We start from the raw sequence: 21973 nt of genomic DNA, 5'->3' as shown, positions 1-21973 counted from the left end.
ATGGAAACGAGAGGAAAATGCCTTTTGGAGTTACTTTCTCATTGTGTGTCTTTGTACAGTGACATACAGCCTTCTCTTTCTGCCAGCGGCTGTGTGCTGTAACTCTGCTGTCTGTAAAGGATGTGTCCTGGCCTGATTTTGCCTTGAGGTCACACATCTAGGAATGTAGGATCTGGGAAACAGACCTCAGATTAGTGTCTAGGGGTAACTTCCTTCTACTCAGCCTGGAAGTGCTGTGGCATTAAAGATGAAGTTGGACTGGTACCCTCCCGCTCTAATGACCTTCATGGGAGGAGGGACTGAGACCACTCACTGCCAGGGGAAAGGAGGGACTGAGACCACTCACTGCCAGGGGAAAGGAGGGACTGAGACCACTCACTGCCAGGCGAAAGGAGGCACTGAGTCCATTCACTGTCACGGGAAAGTAATGAAGCCAATTGGGATAGAGGAAGGGGGAGAGAAGAGGAGAGGAAAAGAGGGGAGAGGAGGAGTAGAGGGAGAGGAGAGGAGGAGTAGAGGGAGAGGAGAGGAGGAGTAGAGAGAGAGGAGGGGAGGAGTAGAGAGAGAGGAGAGGAGGAGTAGAGAGAGGAGATGCGGAGTAGAAGGTAAGGAGAGGAGGAGTAGAGGGAGAGGAGAGGAGGAGTAGAGAGCGAGGATGGGAGAAGTAGAGAGAGAGGAGGGGAGGAGTAGAGAGAGAGGAGGGGAGGAGTAGAGAGAGAGAGGAGAGGAGGAGTAGAGGGAGAGGAGAGGAGGAGTAGAGGGAGAGGAGAGGAGGAGTAGAGAGAGAGGAGAGGAGGAGTAGAGTGAGAGGAGAGGAGGATTAGAGGGAGAGGAGAGGAGGAGTAGAGGGAGAGGAGAGGAGGAGTAGAGGGAGAGGGGAGGAGGAGTAGAGAGAGCGGAGAGGAGGAGTAGAGAGAGAGGAGGGGAGGAGTAGAGAGAGAGGAAAGGAGGAGTAGAGGGAGAGGAGAGGAGGAGTAGAGGGAGAGGAGGAGTAGAGGGACAGGAGAGGCGAAGAAAGGAGGGTAGGGAGAGAAGAAGGAGAGGAGAAGAGGGGGGAGGAGGGGAGAGGAGGAGTAGAGAGAGAGGAAAGGAGGAATAGAGGGAGAGGAGAGGAGGAGTAGAGGGAGAGGAGAGGAGGAGTAGAGGGACAGGAGAGGCGAAGAAAGGAGGGTAGGGAGAGAAGAAGGAGAGGAGAAGAGGGGGGAGGAGGGGAGAGGAGGAGTAGAGAGAGGAGAGGTGAAGAAAGTATGGTAGGGAGAGAAGAAAGAGAGGAGGGTATGAGGAATGGTCAATCTATCCCCCTCCTATCACGTTCCACCCTGTCTGTCTCTCAGTACTCCCATCCTTCTCCCTTCCCTTCCTCTCTCTCTCTCTCTCTCTCTCTCTCTCTCTCTCTCTCTCTCTCTCTCTCTCTCTCTCTCTCTCTCTCTCTCTCTCTCTCTCTCTCTCTCTCTCTCTCTCTCTCTCTCTCTCTCTCTCTCTCTCTCTCTCTCTCTCTCTCTCTCTCTCTCTCTCTCTCTCTCTCTCTCTCTCTCTCTCTCTCTCTCTCTCTCTCTCTCTCTCTCTCTCTCTCTCTCTCCCTCTCTCTCCCTCTCTCTCCCTCTGTCTCCACATAATCCTCTTTTGTTTGACTCTGTCATACTCGTTCTGCTTTTTAATCTGGATAATTAGGCTTATACCTCTCCCTGGTTGTTCCTCTCCCTTAGACAATAGTGGAATAAAGTGCAAAATAATGTTCCTATTATGGAACAATCATTATTTCATCTCACCATGAGTTATTTTCTGGGTGTATTTTTTCTAATCTTGGCAGTGTTTTAAATTGTATTATTACTTTTTAAAATCCAGAAACATTCAACCTTGAGGTAATGACATCACCGCCACTGATTGACAAGAGCCAATTTGATCATTCGTAGCTAATTGTCATTGTGTTGTTGTTGAGACAGGATCCATGCCGCCATTGGACTGACTTTATCAATGTCAGTGGGCGAGTGCATCCCCATGCTCTAACCTGGCTTCCTCTCCCTGTCTCTTCTCTTTCATCTCTCCTGATCTGAAAACACAGGATAGGTCAACACAATGTGGAGGGAATTCTCTCCCAGCCGTCCAGTTCTCTGGGATCAGTGCAGATGAATGAAAGGAGACGAGGAGATGAGAGGAAGGGTGAGACTATTGCGATGCAGCCGGCGCATCGGGACGCAGCCTCTATCGGTCCGTTCCAGAGTTTTCTCAGCTCTGTAGCGCTGCCAAGCACGCTCACTGCTCGGCAATCGCAGTCTAGTTAAAAGGATTAGACACGGCTTACATAAACGGCTCCCATGGCAACCACGCGCCACAGCCAGGCAACAGCGGAGGGAGGAGCCACCGCCACCTCTCATCGTGTGCCATTGGTCAGGTCATCTGTGGAGACTGTCTCTCCATACCCGCCATGTTGGAATGGGATATAAAACACTAGCTGGCAACGTGGGTTTATATACTATAGAGACCAAAGCATTGAAATCTTGAACTGCATCAACAGAAACGACTACCCTTTCTTTAACAGAGACTGATTCTGACCATTCCCACCCATATATGGACTACGGACTCAAAAGTAGTGCCCTATGTAGGGAATAGGGTGCCGTTTGGGATGCAGCCCATGTTGCCGTCTTAGTGGAGAGATGCACTGTCCACAGAGGTTCCACTCAGTTCATTCAGCCCTGCTACTACGCTCCATTGTCTTACTCTGGAATGCTTCCCAAATGGAACTCTCGCATCCCACCATGTGTGCTGTCTATGTGTGCTTGCTGTCTGCTGTCTGCTGCAGGCCTGCTACTGATAGGCTGGCTGCTTGGCGTTGATGGTTGAAGTGTGGCCCGCTGGATGCTGGCCTTTAGAGCGCTTCATTTCCCACCACACCCTCAGGGGACGCCACGTTGCTCAATGCCTTTCATGGTTACTGCTGGGAAGGAGAGCACAGGTCTCCACGGATGCTCCCGCTCACTCTCTCTACAGCCAGTATGTCTCTCTGTCTTTCGTTCTACGCCGCTCTCTCTCTCTTTCTGTCGCCTCTCTGTTTATTGCTCCTCTCCCTGTCCTCTCTTTCTCTCTCTCTCTCCCCCCTCTCTCTCTTCTGTGGTTCAGGATGGGGAGGTCGAGTGCGTTTCCTTTTTTCTTCAACACAGAAACAAAAGATGACCAATGACTTCTGTTCTGTTTGTCCTCCTTCCTCCCACTCCTCCTCCCTAACTTCCCCATTCTCCTTCCGTCTTCCTTCTCTCTCCTCCCCATGTAATGTTACCTGTCTTTCTCTTCATCTCTCTCTCTTTCTCTCTCTCTTTCTCTCTCTGTCTTGCGCTCTTTTTCTACCCACCCCTTCTCTCTCTCCTTTCTCTCTGCCTCTCAAGAGCGATACGGAGATTTAGAGGGAAGGGCAAAACACAGCGTCCATTTCTAAACGCTCTTATTTTCTTAACAGGAAACGGCCGCTGTGGCTAACAGTTAGATCACCAATTGAGTTTACAGTTGAATGTCCGTTTCTAACCGTCATGTTAAGTTATGACCTTCACACCAGCCTGCCAGTGACCTTGACGTGAGTGTTTTATTTCTCTTCAGCTGTTCCATCGTTTCCCTCCTGTCATTCTCTCCAGATCAGAATACATGCCCTCCACACTATTCTCTATGTGGAGGGAGTACTGTGCTGTATATTCAGTAGATATTCCAGAATCTTCCACACGTCGCGCCATGTATTGCAGTCACTCTTGCGAAATGAATGTATTATATATTATGTGTGAAAAGCAGTGGATACTGGGAATGGGAACGATGGTTTTCCATCCACTTGAATTCTGCAGGTCTGGTGTCAAGGACACGGGAAGAAGGGAGAGGATGTGTGTGATCCTCCGGGCCAGTCCTGGGAGTGGGACAGTCGAGCCCAGAGCAGTGCATCTTGGTCTGGGTTAGTCCCTCTGTCTCTGCCCCTCCCTGGATGATGTCCAACATAATTGCTGGGATTGAGATAATTTCTCGTGGGGGATCGAGCTCCGTTTGAACCCCCCATCCCCAATATCACACCTTTATCTCCCTTTTAACTGCTACTCTCTTTACTCTCCCCATCCCATCATCCTTTTCTCCTCACGTTCTCTCTCTCTCTGTTGCCACACATAGTTCACACTCAGTGTAACAGAGAGGACCTCACTCAGAAGCGTCAAGTCATTGTATGTACGACCGCCCAAAACTCCACATTGCACTTACTACCAACACTTTTCTATACTGAATGTACATAGACAGTTAAAGCAGAACTGTCTTCCAAACCAATGAGTCTGTGGGATCCTGTCTTCATCTGTAGCTGGTTTCCAGTGATCCCTCCCTGGGATCTGCCTGTCTTTTATTTTACATTTTCATTTAAATGTAATTTTATTAATTTTATTTTTTTAACCTTTATTTAGCAAGTCAGCTAAGAACAAATTCTTATTTACAATGACGGCCTGTCTGTGTTTTAGACTCTGTCCTGCCTGTGTTTTAAACTCTATCTTGCCTGTGTTTTACCCTTTGTCCTGCCTGTGTTTTAGCCTCTGTCCTCCCTGTGTTTTAGCCCCTGTCCTGCCTGTGCTTTAGTCTCTATTCTGCCTGTGTTTTAGCCTCTGTCCTGCCTGTGTTTTAGACCCTGTCCTGCCTGTATTTTTGCCTCTGTCCTGCCTGTGTTTTAAACTCTGTCCTGCCTGTGTTTTAGCCTCTGTCCTGCCTGTGTTTTAGTCTCTGTCCTGCCTGTGTTTTAAACTCTGTCCTGCCTGTGTTTTAGTCTCTGTCCTGCCTGTGTTTTAAACTCTGTCCTGCCTGTGTTTTAGTCTCTGTCCTGCCTGTGTTATAAACTCTGTCCTGCCTGTGTTTTAGTCTCTGTCCTGCCTGTGTTTTAAACTCTGTCCTGCCTGTGTTTTAGTCTCTGTCCTGCCGGTGCTTTAGTCTCTATTCTGCCTGTGTTTTAGCCTCTGTCCTGCCTGTGTTTTAGACGCTGTCCTGCCTGTATTTTAGCCTCTGTCCTGCCTGTGTTTTAGCCTCTGTCCTGCCTGTGTTTTAGTCTCTGTCCTGCCTGTGTTTTAGCCCCTGTCCTGCCTGTGTTTTATCCTCTGTCCTGCCTGTGTTTTAGCCTGGCCTCTGCCTGTGTTTTAGACTCTGTCCTGCCTGTGTTTTAGCCTCTGTCCTGCCTGTGTTTTAGCCCTGTCCTGCCTGTGTTTTAGTCTCTGTCCTGCCTGTGTTTTAGCCCCTGTCCTGCCTGTGTTTTAGCCTCTGTCCTGCCTGTGTTTTAGACTCTGTCCTGTCTGTGTTTTAGACTCTGTCCTGCCGGTGCTTTAGTCTCTATTCTGCCTGTGTTTTAGCCTCTGTCCTGCCTGTGTTTTAGACGCTGTCCTGCCTGTATTTTAGCCTCTGTCCTGCCTGTGTTTTAGCCTCTGTCCTGCCTGTGTTTTAGTCTCTGTCCTGCCTGTGTTTTAGCCCCTGTCCTGCCTGTGTTTTATCCTCTGTCCTGCCTGTGTTTTAGCCTGGCCTCTGCCTGTGTTTTAGACTCTGTCCTGCCTGTGTTTTAGCCTCTGTCCTGCCTGTGTTTTAGCCCTGTCCTGCCTGTGTTTTAGACTCTGTCCTGCCTGTGTTTTAGTCTCTGTCCTGCCTTTGTTTTAGTCTCTGTCCTGCCTGTGTTTTAGACTCTGTCTTGCCTGTGTTTTAGCCTCTGTCCTGCCTGTGTTTTAGACCCTGTCCTGTGCTCTGTGATGAATGTGTCTAATCATCCTGAGTGAGGACTTGTCTTCCTCCTATTGATTCCTAAACCCATTTAGTAAATTGAGGTCCTGGGAGAATCCTGTGTAAGCACAGAGGACAGTTAGGGATAATGAAGTGGCAACGCAACACGGCCATCTTTCTGTTCAAGACGTACAGGAGGAGAGGATCGGAGGAAAACTCTCTCTCTCTTCCTCCACATGCTCACTCACTGTCGTACTGTACTTGACCGTGTGCCAGACTGGTGTCAGATGACCTCACGCTATGTAGACTGGATCCTATCTGTTCTCCTGGCCCAGCGTCGTCCGGGTTAGGGTTTGGCCGGGGTAGGCCGCCATTGTAAATAAGAATTTGTTCTTAACTGACTTGCCTAGTTAAATAAAGATTACAAATAAATCATGTGTCTCTCAGGCCTAGTTTATTCAGCCAACGTGGTGACATTCCCTTCCAGAGTTTGGAGAAATCCTAGAATGCGTGTGTAACCGGTGTGAAATGGCTAGCTAGTTAGCGGGGTGCACACTAATAGCGTTTCAATCGGTGATGTCACTCGCTCTGAGACCTTGAAGTAGTTGTTCCCCTTGCTCTGTAAGGTCCGCGGCTTTTGTGGAGCGATGGGTAACGATGCTTCGTGGGAGGCAGTTGTTGATGTGGCCAGAGAGTCCCTGGTTCGAGCCCAGGTTGGGGCGAGCAGAGGGACAGAAGCAAAACTGTTACATTGATGCTGTTGACCCGGATCACTGGTTGCTGCGGAAAAGGAGGAGGTCAAAAGGGGGGTGAGTGTAACTGATGTGAAATGGATAGCTAGTTAGCGAGGTGCGCGCTAATAGCGTTTCAATCGGTGACGTCACTCGCTCTGAGACCTTGAAGTAGTTGTTCCCCTTGCTCTGCAAGGGCCATGGCTTTTGTGGAATAATGGGTAACGATGCTTCGAGGGTGACTGTTGTCTATGTGTGCAGAGGGTCCCTGGTTCGAGCCCTGGTTCGAGCCCTGGTAGGGGCGAGGAGAGGGATGGAAGCTATAGTGTTACACGTGTAACCAATGTTCCCTCCCAAAAAATTCAGAACTGAGCAAATTTCAGGTCTGCTGAGCGCAAACTTGAACATTATGAAAATTCTGTGCAACTTCCGGTGCGTGTTTACTATGAACACTGAGACTGTACCCGCTTTAAATTACAGATTTAACAGTTGCCAAGTTGACTACTGTGGCTATTTGATCATCATGTAGGACTACCAGAGTGGCCTTCCATCAAAAACAATGGAGAAAATGCATCCCATAACATTTTAACATGGCAATAGCTGTTCTATCATTCAGCCTACAGTAGCAGCCAATGTGTGGTGTTCAATGAAGGCCTACATTCCATGAGACATTTGAATAAAAATACATGCAGGGCTTGACATGAACCTGTTTATCCACTCAGACAAGGAGGTGACTGAAAATGTTGTGTTTGATGCAAGAAACCACTTTACAAAATAAAATACATTATTATTCCCATACCATTATTAAAGAGAATCAGACAAACGATGCTACCCTCTGCCTATTGGCTACTTAGCTTATTCAGACGTACCTCAAAATACAACACTGGCCCGTTAAGACATAAAAAAAGCTCTTTACTTGACCCTCTTTTCAAAGATGGCTAGAAGTGTACATGTCTGGTGCTCTTGTTGGAAGCAACCTCTCCCCCATGTTGGGCTAATAACTCACTACCTAGCAAAGAATATGAACTAATCTGCACATGTGGCTACATGCAGCTCTCTGTAGCCTAAACAGAGTCCAGTTCAAAGTGAATGGCACAGATCCATATATGGCAATGGCTATTTGCATATAGACCTACTGCAGCTCTGATTGGTTATGGCGCACCGGTCTGTGTAGAGTACGGGCCTGAGTCATCCACATCAATGCAAAAATATCTTGCAAAGTTAGTTTTGCACACGTTGTCTTGCATAGTTCGTTTTGTTGTGGTATGTTAAATTGAAAGTGGCTAATATTGCGTTGATTCAATCACAATTCCCACAGTGGATTGAAACGTTTCTAAAGGAAAGTTCAATGAAGTTCAATCTAGTGCTTCTCTGCGCGGCCAGATATTTATTCTCCGTGGCTTGTAACTATAAGTTCTCTCCTGAGAACTGAGTCATTCATCCTCCTATTGCATCCCATGACTTCCTGGCAGTGCTGAAAGGGAGAGTAGTGTTTGAGAGCTGAGTGCTCTGGCACGGTTGGACTTCACCTTGAGATGTCCCCCTGGGCGGTGCTGTGTTTTGTAGACCACAAGGGGGTCTTTAACCTACATAGGTAGCATTAGTGGGCTAAACGTAAGTCACACTCTCAATAGCGCTCGCTGCTGGAGTACAGCCAAGTCAGCAGTGTTAGTTTGGGAGCTGAGACAAGGGAGCAGCCAAGTCAGCAGTGTTAGTTTGGGAGCTGAGACAAGGGAGCAGCCAAGTCAGCAGTGTTAGTTTGGGAGCTGAGACAAGGGAGCTGAGGACAGATAGATACGTCTCTGTAGTAAGTTGTTCTGAAGCTCCTTCCCAATGAATACTGGACTGGTGAGATGGTCCTGGACAGAACCATGTTTCTTTATAGAGGACTCTGGACAGTTGCCATGGTGACCAAGAGAACAGGGAATGATTTATGATTCGCTCATTTGTTTATTTTCATGAGGGTTTGACTAGATCATGTAAGAATGCTAAAGAATAAAGAAAATAATATCTAGGAATGTTTTATGTTGAGCATCTTGTATGGATCCGTTTATTTTCACACCTATTAGACATGGTGTCCTCCCTGCTGTCAGCTTGCCTGGGGTCGTTGCTGGCCAGGTATCCAGGGACAACGGCTAACTGTTTTCTTCCTCTTGACCAGAAGGGCAGATGTCATTTCACTAAGCCGTCCGCAGCCGGCTGGAACGTAATACACTGCATCACTAAAGCAAACACACCAGAGGACATACAGTGGTAGATAGCCTCACCTACTAGGCTGGCAACATTTTGGTCATCTCCCCAAAATTCCCAGGTTTTCAGAAATCCTGGTTGGAAGACTTCTGGAGTTAAGAGGGAATACGCAGGAAATCTGGAATCCTCCAACCGGAATTTTGGGACAACCTGGGATTATGGGTAAATTTACCAGGATTTTGCCACCCTAGTGTCACTCATTCAAACAGGAGGATTTGCTTCTAATGGAAGAATAGAGTGCAGGTCATTGGGGTGATGTGGACGCTGCTGTTGAGTTGGTGAAGTCCTGCTGTCCCCAGATTGTCGCTTATCAGCACCACTAAGCTGGGCTCCCGAGTGGCGCATTGCTCTAAGGCACTGCATCACAGTGCTTGAAGTGTCACTACAGACACCCTGGTTTGAATCCAGGCTGTATCACAACTGGCCGTGATTGGGAGTCCCATAGGGTGGCGCACAAGTGGCCCAGCGTCGTCCGGGTTTGGCCAGTGTAGGCTGTCATTGTAAATAAGAACGTGTTCTTAACTGACTTGCCTAGTTAAATAAAGGTTCAAAAGATCTCTCCTTGATCCCATTGTCTTTAACACCTGATTCAGGATCAGATCCCTGTGCCACAGTTCCAACCTAATAATGGAACCCTTGTCCGCTGTGTGTAGTTCCCTAACTTTTTTTCTCTTCTGTGACATCATTGTTGTTGGCATATCCTTGTTTACCTCATTCCGTGGCGGGTTTCGTGGGTTAGGGGATGTATTTGACACTGCAGGCTAGCCCTGTTTCCCTTGGCAGCTGTCCTTGTGAGTCAGCCCTCATAGAGCTCCATACTAAATACATCCAGCGCTCTGCTGTCCATAGACATGCTCAGCTCCCACTAATGACAGACCTGCCATGACTGTCTGAGTGACTCACTACTGGGCCAGGCAGGACACTTGTGCAGCTTTTAGCGTTTCCCAAAAATATATATTTACAGTATACATATTTTTTTTGTTATTTGATTTATATTTATAATCTCATTTATGGAAATGTATATTTTTCTCGGGGGACGATTTCCCAAGACCGCAAACAGCGAAAATCCGAAAATCCCCATAAAAATGCACAATACAAATTGACTAGACGATGTAAATGATCTATTCTAGATGACGCAGCAGCCTCAGCAGCCAGGATTAGCTGATCACAGCTGAACACCTTAAAACATCGTAGTTTAATAGACTTGCCCATTCATTGATCAAGGGGCAGTGGAGGGTGGGGAGGGGGAGGGGGGGTGATAGAGGAAGAGGGGGGTCACTTTTGTCCCCCATGCAGGTCCTGTTCGATTCAAGATAATGAAGAGGGACATTTCAAAGGTAACGTCCATAATGTGGTTATTATGGTTCCCTTGCCCTTGAGTATCGTTAAGGGGGAGTAGAGTTGCCTGACGACTCAGAATGAATTCTTCCACTGTTCTATGTTCGTTACATTAGTCTGAGACTGCCGTCGTTGAAGTTGTTTGTTGTGACGTCAAAATGAGGGGTGATGTACCAAACAAAGTCATCAGTGATTGGATCATCTCTAACCAATCAGAGTATCAAAGCCAATGACACATTTTCGAAACGCCACTTTAACCACGTGTGAGGTTTCTGGGACCAATCAGAACGATTAGATTGTGTTTGCGTTCTAGAAATCATCTCGGAGGTACTCAGATCCAGACTCATTGCGGAGACGAAACTAACGTTTGTGTGCATTGTGTAACATTCAGCTGGAACAAGGACTGAGAGAAGTAAGGGGTGAGAGGGATGGGGATCTGAGAGAAGTAGGGGGAGAGAGAGGTACTGGGAGAGAGGTAGGGGGATCTGAGAGAAGTATGGGGAGAGAGAGGTACTGGGAGAGAGGGATGGGGATCTGAGAGAAGTATGGGGAGAGAGAGGTACTGGGAGAGAGGGATGGGGATCTGAGAGAAGTATGGGGAGAGAGAGGTACTGGGAGAGAGGGATGGGGATCTGAGAGAAGTATGGGGAGAGAGAGGTACTGGGAGAGAGGGATGGGGATCTGAGAGAAGTATGGGGAGAGAGAGGTACTGGGAGAGAGGGATGGGGATCTGAGAGAAGTATGGGGAGAGAGAGGTACTGGGTGAGAGGGATGGGGATCTGAGAGAAGTATGGGGAGAGAGAGGTACTGGGAGAGAGGGATGGGGATCTGAGAGAAGTATGGGGAGAGAGAGGTACTGGGAGAGATGTAGGGGGATCTGAGAGAAGTATGGGGAGAGAGAGGTACTGGGAGAGAGGGATGGGGATCTAAGAGAAGTATGGGGAGAGAGGTACTGGGAGAGAGGGATGGGGATCTGAGAGAAGTAGGGGGAGAGAGAGGTACTGGGAGAGAGGGATGGGGATCTGAGAGAAGTATGGGGAGAGAGAGGTACTGGGTGAGAGGGATGGGGATCTGAGAGAAGTAGGGGGAGAGAGAGGTACTGGGAGAGAGGGATGGGGATCTGAGAGAAGTAGGGGGAGAGAGAGGTACTGGGAGAGAGGGATGGGGATCTGAGAGAAGTATGGGGAGAGAGAGGTACTGGGTGAGAGGGATGGGGATCTGAGAGAAGTAGGGGGAGAGAGAGGTACTGGGAGAGAGGTAGGGGGATCTGAGAGAAGTAGGGGGAGAGAGGTAGGGGGATCTGAGAGCGGTAGAGGGAGAGATGTAGGGGGAGAGAGATGTAGGGGGAGAGAGGTAGGGGGAGAGAGATGTAGGGGGATCTGAGAGAGGTAGAGGGAGAGATATAGGGGGAGAGAGATGTAGGGGGAGAGAGATATAGAGGGAGAGATGTAGGGGGAGAGAGATGTAGGGGGAGAGAGATGTAGGGGGAGAGAGATATAGGGGGAGAGATGTAGGGGGAGAGAGATGTAGCGGGAGAGAGATATAGGGGGAGAGCGATGTAGTGGGAGAGAGGTAGGGGGAGAGAGATGAAGGGGGAGAGAGAGGTAGGGGGAGTGAGATGTAGAGGGAGAGGGGTAGGGGGAGAGAGAGGTAGGGAGAGATATGTAGGGGAAGAGAGAGGTAGGGAGAGAGATGTAGAGGGAGAGAGGTAGGGGGAGAGAGAGGTAGTGGGAGAGAGATGTATAGGGGTAGAGGTAGGGGGAGAGAGATGTAGGGGGAGAGAGATGTAGGGGGAGAGAGGTAGGGGGAGAGAGATGAAGGGGGAGAGAGAGGTAGGGGGAGTGAGATGTAGAGGAAGAGGGGTAGGGGGAGAGAGAGGTAGGGAGAGAGAGAGGTAGGGGGAGAGAGATGTAGAGGGAGAGAGGTAGGGGGAGAGAGAGGTAGTGGGAGAGAGATGTATAGGGGGAGAGGTAGGGGGAGAGAGATGTAGGGGGAGAGAGATGTAGGGGGAGAGAGATGTAGGGGGAGAGAGGTAGGGGGAGAGAGATGTAGGGGGAGAGAGGTAGGGGGAGAGAGATGTAGGGGGAGAGAGGTAGTGGGAGAGAGATGTATAGGGGGAGAGGTAGGGGGAGAGAGATGTAGGGGGAGAGAGATGTAGGGAGAGAGAGGTAGGGGGAGAGAGATGTAGGGGGAGAGAGGTAGGGGGAGAGAGATGTAGGGGGAGAGAGAGGTAGGGGGAGAGAGATGTAGGGGGAGAGATAGGTAGTGGGAGAGAGATGTATAGGGGGAGAGGTAGGGGGAGAGAGATGTAGGGGGAGAGAGATGTAGGGGGAGAGAGGTAGGGGGAGAGAGATGTAGGGAGAGAGAGGTAGGGGGAGAGAGATTTAGGGGGAGAGAGGTAGGGGGTGAGAGATGTAGGGGGAGAGAGATGTAGGGGGAGAGAGAGGTAGGGGGAGTGAGATGTAGAGGGAGAGGGGTGGGGAGAGAGGTAGGGGGAGAGAGATGTAGGGAGAGAGAGGTAGGGGGAGAGATGTAGAGGGAGAGGGGTAGGGGGAGAGAGAGGTAGGGAGAGAGAGAGGTAGGGAGAGAGAGGTAGGGGGGAGAGATGTAGAGGGAGAGGGGTAGGGGGAGAGAGATGTAGGGAGAGAGAGGTAGGGGGAGAGAGTGGTAGAGGGAGAGGGGTAGGGGGAGAGAGATGTAGAGGGAGAGAGGTAGGGGGAGAGAGAGGTAGGGGGGAGAGAGGTAGGGGGAGAGAGATGTAGAGGGAGAGGGGTAGGGGGAGAGAGATGTAGGGGGGAGAGAGGTAGGGGGAGTGAGATGTAGGGGGGAGAGAGGTAGGGGGAGAGAGATGTAGAGGGAGAGCGGTAGGGGGAGAGAGATGTAGGGGGGAGAGAGGTAGGGGGAGAGAGATGTAGGGGGGAGAGAGGTAGGGGGAGAGAGATGTAGGGGGGAGAGAGGTAGGGGGAGTGAGATGTAGGGGGGAGAGAGGTAGGGGGAGAGAGAGGTAGGGGGGAGAGAGGTAGGGGGAGAGAGATGTAGAGGGAGAGAGAGAGGTATGGGGAGAGAGGTAGGGGGAGAGAGGTAGGGGGAGAGAGAGGTAGGGGGAGAGAGAGAGAGAGAGAGATGGACTGGTGGTGGTGGTGAGTCATGATGTGTGTGTGATAGCACCTGATCTCGGTCTGCTCCACTGAACACATGCTAATGTGGTCTACCCCTGCACAGACAAAACCTGCAGCAGCCCCTGCTATAACCACCCTACAGCACCTCTCACAGCCTGCCACTGGCTGTCATGCCTGTCAATCAATCATCCCAGCATATCAGTGCATTCGTCAGGCTTGTCAACAGTAGCGGTTGCCCGCAATGCCTCCTGCCGGTTGCTCGGCAATTGGTCATCTCACTGTCAGGAACTGACTTGATGAAGTGGCCCCTATATACTGATCTAGGGATAGAATTTGGGGTGGCTAAGCTGATCCTAGATCAGTTCAGCCTAAGTGCTATTTCCACACAGATCAATACTAATAGACTTCAAATTATGCTTATGGAACAGAGGTTCAATCAAAGGAATTTATTTAGTTAAAAAAACTATAATTGTTTGTAGCTCTAGTTTGCTTAAGTTTCTGGCTTGACTTGTTAAGTAGGAAACTACAGTGGGCCTATAGTTTTTGTTTTGCACGTGTGATCCACTGTAGCAGTCTTTGACATCAGAGAAGGGCTGCCAGTCTATATCTTCTATGTAGAGAGAAAGTGGCCATGGTAGCTATACATTCTACAGTAGATGCATAGTAGACCTTGTTTTTGGCTGCAGCCTCCCTCCTGCCTGTCTCTCTGGGTTCTGTGTGTCGGCCGTCCGGACCCGCAGGGAGAGCCAGCGTGACAGGCCAGTCAATATCAGTCTGCAGTGATTATGGGAGTCTCTTATTGCTAATGAGCAGCTTAGTGCACAACGGATACCCTGCCAACACCCTGGGAAACATGCCCTATACTGTAGTATAGTACACAACATATTCATACTGTAGTATAGTACACAACATATTCATACTGTAGTATAGTACACAACATATTCATACTGTCGTGTAGTACACATCATATTTATACTGTAGTATAGTACACATCATAGGTATAATGTAGTATAGTACACAACATATTCATACTGTAGTATAGTACACAACATATTCATACTGTAGTATAGTACACAACATATTCATACTGTAGTATAGTACACAACATATTCATACAGTAGTATAGTACACATCATAGGTATAATGTAGTATAGTACACAACATATTCATACTGTAGTATAGTACACAACATATTCATACTGTAGTATAGTACACAACATATTCATACTGTAGTATAGTACACAACATATTCATACTGTCGTGTAGTACACAGCATATTCATACTGTAGTATAGTACACAACATATTCATACTGTCGTGTAGTACACAGCATATTCATACTGTAGTATAGTACACAACATATTCATACTGTAGTATAGTACACAACATATTCATACTGTAGTATAGTACACAACATATTTATACTGTTGTATAGTACACAACATATTCATACTGTAGTATAGTACACAACATATTCATACTGTAGTATAGTACACAACATATTTATACTGTTGTATAGTACACAACATATTCATACTGTAGTATAGTACACAACATATTCATACTGTCGTGTAGTACACAACATATTCATACTGTAGTATAGTAGACACCATATTTATACTGTTGTATAGTACACAACATATTCATACTGTGGTATAGTACACAACATATTCATACTGTAGTATAGTACACAACATAGTTATACTGTTGTATAGTACACAACATATTCATACTGTAGTATAGTACACAACATATTCATACTGTGGTATAGTAGACACCATATTTATACTGTAGTATGGTACACAACATATGCATACTGTAGTATAGTACACAACATATTTATACTGTAGTATAGTAGACAACATATTTACACTGGTGTATAGTACACAACATATTCATACTGTAGTATAGTACACAGCATATTTATACTGTAGTATAGTGCACATCATATGTATACTGTAGTATAGTACACAGCATATCTATACGGTAGTATAGTACACAACATATTTATACTGCAGTATAGTAGACAACATTTTCATACTGTAGTATAGTACACAACATATTTATACTGTAGTATAGTACACAGCATATTTATACCGCAGTATAGTACACAACATAGTCATACTGTGGTATAGTACACACCATATTTATACTGTCGTATAGTACACAGCATATGTATACTATAGTATAGTACACACCGTATTTATACTGTGGTATAGTAGACAACATATGTATACTGTAGTATAGTACACAACATATGTATACTGTAGTATAGTACACAACATATGTATACTGCAGTATAGTACACAACATATTTATACTGTAGTATAGTACGCAGCATATTTATATCGTAGTATAGTAGACAACATATTCATACTGTAGTATAGTAGACAACATATTTATACTGTAGTATAGTACACAACATATTTATACTGTAGTACAGTACACAACATATGTATACTGTAGTATAGTAGACACCATATTTATACTGTCGTATAGTGGACATCATATTTATACTGTAGTATATTACACAACATATGTATACTGTAGTATAGTACACACCATATTTATACTCTAGTATAGTACACAGCATATTTATACTGTAGTATAGTGGACACCATATTTATACTGTAGTATAGTGCACAGCATATTTATACTGCAGTATAGTACACATCATAGTTATACTGTAGTATAGTAGACAACATATTCATACTGTAGTATAGCAGACAACATATTTATACTGTAGTATAGTACACAACATATTTATACTGTAGTATAGTGCACGACACATGTGTACTGTAGTATAGTAGACAGCATATGTATACTGTAGTATAGTACACATCATATTTATACTGTAGTATAGTAGACAACATATCCATACTGTAGTATAGTACACAACATATTTATACTGCAGTATGGTACACAACATATTTATACTGTAGTATAGTACACAACATATTTATACTGTCGTATAGTAGACAACATATTTATACGGTTGTAGAGTACACCCTATATTTATACTGTAGTACAGTAGACAACGTATTCATACTGTAGTATAGTACACACCAGATTTATATTGTAGTATAGTGCACAACATATTTACACTGTAGTATAGCACACAGCATATGTATACTGTAGTATAGTAGACAACATATTCATACTGTAGTATAGTACACAACATTTTTATACTGTAGTATAGTACACGCCATATTTATACTGTAGTATAGTACACAACATTTTTATACTGTAGTACACTGTCTGCTATCTAGAACCTACAATACTTATTTGGGTGTCCCTATAGGAGAACCCCTTGAAGAACACACATGAAACCCAAAAGGGTTCTACCTGAAACCAAAAAAGGGTTCTACCTAGAACCAAAAAGGGTTCTCCTATGGGGACAGCCAAAGAACCCTTTTGGAACCCTTTTTTCTAAGAGTGTATAGTACACAATATATTTCTACTGCAGTATAGTACAAAAAGTGCATGAATTATGTCTGAAGTATTGCTATCATGATGTATGTACACCATATCTAAACTGCATTCAGATATAGATGCCTTATTTTGGTACAGCATATCCACATAGTCTGTTGTTTTGAATGGAATGAACAAAGAAATTGTGTTATGAAGGAAGTCATTAGGGGTTCAAGCAGCGTAGCTGGTGAAACCCTGTTGTATTTCTTGGCGTTCATTATTATGCCAATTTGGTGAAAAAAATGCACATTCCCATGATATGGTAAGGCCTAAGAGGGTGCAACTTTGCATGATGGTAAAGGCCCATGTGCCACACTCTCTCATGCAATGCCATGGCAATTGGCCACATGGTGGTGCAATAACAAGCCATTCAAAATGAAAAGTTGTAAATGTTATGCCCCTCACCCCATTGGACCTAAAGTCCTGAAATTCGGTACATACTGTAGGTCCCTACCCTCACAAGGAACACATTTAGCTCAAGGACCCATAAGGTCCGCCATGATGGATTTTCCATCATTTAGAATTTTGTGAACAAAAAAAACTTGATATATGGCATCTACAGACCAAGTTCTCTTAACGCTATGTTTTACAGACTATTATGTCAAACAATATGCCCGCTACTGACCAATGAACTTTCATGTGGGTGTGGTCTGACAAATAAATGCATATAAATCAGACCAGGATATAGTATTGTCGACCACATGGTGGCGCTATAACGGGCACACCGGTTTGACTCAGTGATGAAATTTGGCACACATGCTCAGGGACATGAGTCTAGCTAAGCTATAAAGTACGGTTCAGTTTGGCCACATAGTAGCGCTGTTGGACCGGAAAAAACAATCATGCAAGCTCATTGGCTCTTAACGGCCATATTGTTTGAGCTATCGTCCTGGAAAATATGAAGACATGGGTATATAGATGCTATATGCCAATCGGTCCAGTGGTTCTGGAGAAGAAAACGTTTCAAGTAGTCAACATCATTAAAAATGGTCCAAAACACATCAAAAGCATGTTGGATGTTGAGCAAGCGTGTCAAGGATTATTAGTGTAAGGCAATATGTCCAATTTGTCCTGATGGTGGCGCTATGGGGCCAAAGCTTGAACCCCAGCATTGCTGCATACAGCTATATTTATTAGTGATATTATTGCTATCAAGAAGGTGATATATGTACACTATATGAATATGGACTGTGTTCTGACATACACACCATATCTGTTTACTATATACTGTATCCATAAACCATGATTCTGATAAGTACAGTGTACCATGTACGTAGCACTGTTGTAGTGATTGTTTTATAGCGTAATTATTGAAGTCTTATTACGTTGGCCTCTGTCCGTTGAACCGTGTCTTCGGGTAAAGAAGGGATTTTTGCCCCTCTGCTGTGAGACGTGATCACATGTCATATTCATAGGCTTGAAAGACAGTGGCGGTATGATAGTGTTACTCTCTCTATATATGTCAGTGGAATAATCAGGGTGATTGCCACAGCATATTCTGGCGGCCCAGAATACACTCTTATTGTGCTCTATTTTTGTTGTTGTTGAGGAATACACTGGTCCCCCCATCTCTCTCTCTCTTTCTCTCTCTCTCTCTCCCTCTCTCGCTCACTCTCACTCTCACTCTCTGCTTTGATGTATTGTGATTACGCTGGGCTGGAGTAGTGATGCCTGCCTGCGCTGGTGGGAAAGAGAGAGGGTGAGAGAGAAGGACAGAGAGATAGACAGGGAGAGAGAGAGGGAAGGAAAGAGAGAGAGAGGGAGACAGAGAGAGAGAGAGAAGGAAGGAAGGAGAGTAGGAGAGAGAGAGAGAGAGAGAGAGGGAAGGAGAGAGAGAGAGTGGGAGAGGGAGAAGGAAGGAGAAAGAGAGAAGGAGAGAGAGGAGAGAAGGAGAGTGAGAAAGAGAGAAGGAGAGTGAGATAGAGAGAGGGAGGGGTGTAGCAGCACAGAAAAGCGTTCCGCAGTGAAAATGTTCTCCCAGTGAAGCGTAGAGAGACTGCAGCAGAGTGAACGGGGCTGTGCAGCACCTGCAGTCGCTCTCTCTCTCTCTCTCTCTCTCTCTCTCTCTCTCTCTCTCTCTCTCTCTCTCTCTCTCTCTCTCTCTCTCTCTCTCTCTCTCTCTCTCTCTCTCTCTCTCTCTCTCTCTCTCTGTGTGTGTGTGTGCCTGTGCGCAAATGTATGTGATAATCGCTCAGGACACACTGATTCAACACTCCCTCCCTCCCAGCACCCCTCTCTCTTGTCTCTCTCCCCTCTGCTCCCTTGCTCTCTCGCTCTCTCCCTCGACCCAATTCTCCACACACACTACAATCATCTTACCCTGTGCCTGCCTTGTAACGGCTTTTCACCGTGACGGCTGTTTGTGTGTGTGTGTGCCCACCATTTGTCTGCTATGTATTCTCCAACACTCTCTCTCTTTCTCTCTCCCTTTCTGTCTCTCCCTTTCTGTCTCTCTCTGTCTCTCTCTCTCTCTCTCTCTCTCTCTCTCTCTCTCTCTCTCTCTCTCTCTCTCTCTCTCTCTCTCTCTCTCTCAGTCTCTTTCTATGTTTGTGCTCTGCCTTCCTCTTCCCTTCTTCATCTTCATCTTCATTCTCTTATTACTCACTTATCATCTCTTTCATTCTCTCCCTCGTACTCTCTCTCTTACACACACATTCTGCCTTCTGATTGCTCTCTCTTTCTCTTGCTGTATCTCTCTCTCTCTCTCTCTCTCTCTCTCTCTCTCTCTCTCTCTCTCTCTCTCTCTGTCTATCTCTCTCTCTCAATTCAATTAAATTAAATTCAATTCAATTTGCTTTATTGGCATAACGTAACAATGTACATATTGCTAAAGCTTACTTTGGAGATTTACAATATTAACATCATTAATAATAATAATCAATACTGTCAACGGGACAACAGTAACTACAATGACCAAGTCTCTCTCTCTCTCAATCTCTCTCTCTCTTAACCTCACACACAAACCAATGCATGCAAGCACACACGCATACACTAACCTCCACAAAACACATTCTCTCTCTATCTCTCCCTCTTTTTTCTCCCGCTTTTTGTCTCTCTCCATACCGTTCTGTACCCAATACTCCCCCCCTTCCGCCCCTCCTCTCTTTTACTCCTCCCTCTCACTCCCTCGCTCCCCCTCCTCCCTCGCTCCCCCTCCTCCCTCTCCGGGCTGGCTGAGTAAGTGCTGCAGCATCCTCACAGCGGAGTGTGTATGTGAGAGGAGTGTGTGAGTGGTGAGCACCGGGGATCTTGAACCAGAGGGGTTCCGTGTGAAGAGAAGGGCTCTTCTGTGCGTGTGCTTGCCGTGTGTGTTTGTGGCTGTGTGTGAGTGTGTGCGTTTTCTCGATCTATGCGTGCGAGCAAGTGAGCGTGTGTGTGACGACGCTGTCCTCGTTCTGCACCGACCGGACCCTCTCTCTCATCTCATCATGCAGCCGTCTGTGCTCATCTCACCGCTGTGACGACTGAGTGTCTAGACCAGGCTCTGGAGACTGAGAGAGAGAGACAGGCAGAGAGACCGACACACAGACAGACAGGTGGAGAGACAGATGGACTGTTGGTGGCGTGTGATGCTGTGATTCCTAGTGGAATAGAAGGGTCTCCTCTGCATGGGACACTGTTGTAAGCCCTCATTAAGTTAACGAATTGGAGACAGACAGACAGACAGACAGACAGACAGACAGACAGACAGACAGACAGACAGACAGACAGACAGACAGACAGACAGACAGCTCTCCGGTCGACTCGAAGGACCACCTCTCTTTCTGGGGTTTGGGATGCGCTGCTTCTGGGTGGACTAGGAGAAAGGTCTCCTCTCTTTCCTCCCATCTCCTCCTCCTCTCCTGTCTTCCACGAGAGAGCGCTCAGTGAGGATCTGATCCTGGAGTGTAGAGAGAGACAGAGGGCCTGACGGGACGCGAGGCAGCATGGCTCGTCTCAACTGGTGCCTGGCCGCTGTCATCAGCTGGGGCAAGTTCCTCTTTTCCTGCTTCTTCCCCCTACGGGGGGCCAAGAAAGAAAAGGTAAGCCCGCACAATGAGGGGGACTAGGAGGGGGTCGGAGAGGGGGACTGGGGGGGGGTTGGAGAGGGGGACTGGGAGGGGGTCGGGGAGGGGGACTTGGAGGAGGACTGGGATGGGGTCGGAGAGGGGGACTGGGAGGGGGTCGGGGAGGGGGACTTGGAGGAGGACTGGGATGGGGTCGGAGAGGGGGACTGGGAGGGGGTTGGAGAGGGGGACTGGGAGGGGGACTTGGAGGAGGACTGGGATGGGGTCGGAGAGGGGGAGAAGACGGAACAAGTACAATGGAATCATGGAACCACATTTTTTGTTTTATTATTTACACTTTACGTCATCTGGTTCTTCATTTATTGCTTTTCATTGAGATCAGAACCTGTTACCAGAGAGATACCTGGTGAGATGAGAAGAGCAGGAGTCTAAAAAGGTGTCGTAGTTTCGTGTTTGTGCACCAGTATAATGGTCTTGGCGCTACACTGGCTTGAACATTGAGTAATATCTGTGTCAGCTAGCCAACCAGCTGGTGCGCCAACACTACAGATTAGTTTAGCACAATCTCACACAGCACGGCTGCTACACTACAGGTTGAGGAACAGCTAGTGGATGTTTCCCCTTAGCTCTGATTCAAGGTCAGTGTTGCTCTTCATCGCCAATGGTGAAGATTAGGATGGAGATAGAGAGGAACTGATCCTAGATTAGTGCTTAGGGGCAACTCACCCTTGGATCTGGAGAAATGGGTTGCTTGATGCAGACGTTACTTTGCTACCATACCTGAGTGTCCCGATCCATAGTGTCACCTTGTACGACTGCAGAACAGAGCAGAACAAGGTTGGCATCTGCATTCAAGGTTTGCGTTCGCTAAAATAAAAATCGCTCAACCGTTGCCATTTTACCAGCCATGTCATTTTACCGTTCGCTGCTTTTCTGGTCGGTATTTGTTCTTTATGGTTCGCTGGTTTTTCCAGGTCCGTAGTGGTTTGTATCTTGCAGGGGAATGTTTGGCAACAAAGGAGGAACGTATTTTTATCTTATCCCCTCTGGATAAGAGCGTCTGCTAAATGACTTAAATGTAAATGTAATGTAAATGTATTTCCCTGACTGATGTTGGATCTTTAGTGGTGTGTTGTGTTGGTGGTTTCAGTCTTATTAGTCTGAATTGGACTGTGGTAATACAATGTCTCTGTCTGAAACACTGCACCACTCTTCTCTCTGCCCCTTCCTCTCTCTCTCTCTCTTTCTCTCTGTTATAGAGGATAATCAATCATGTGGTACAAGTCCCGCACGTCCAAACACAGTCTTCCCTTACACACGATAGAAAGTGTATATGTGTGTGTTCATGCGTGTGC

General features: G+C 46.8%; 1 protein-coding gene across 16 annotated transcripts in view; it reads left to right on the top strand.

Moving 5' to 3' along the window:
* LOC139532488 (tensin-1-like) overlaps nucleotides 1-21973 on the top strand; it is a 211605-nt gene that overhangs the window by 52763 nt on the left and 136869 nt on the right. Inside the window, exon 1 of one of the 16 annotated variants that reach the window (XM_071330131.1) lies at nucleotides 19796-20633. The exons of the other annotated variants lie outside the window; for them this stretch is intronic. Coding sequence (XP_071186232.1) covers nucleotides 20538-20633 — 96 coding nt within the window. The 5' untranslated portion in view covers nucleotides 19796-20537. Of the gene's footprint in view, nucleotides 1-19795; nucleotides 20634-21973 lie in introns of those variants that run through there. 16 annotated transcript variants of the gene reach the window in all.

The sequence above is a fragment of the Salvelinus alpinus genome, chromosome 10 (assembly GCF_045679555.1).
Source record: "Salvelinus alpinus chromosome 10, SLU_Salpinus.1, whole genome shotgun sequence".
Taxonomy (NCBI): domain Eukaryota; kingdom Metazoa; phylum Chordata; class Actinopteri; order Salmoniformes; family Salmonidae; genus Salvelinus; species Salvelinus alpinus.
Note: the sequence above shows the minus strand (reverse complement) of the source record. Positions and strands in the feature narration are given on the sequence as shown.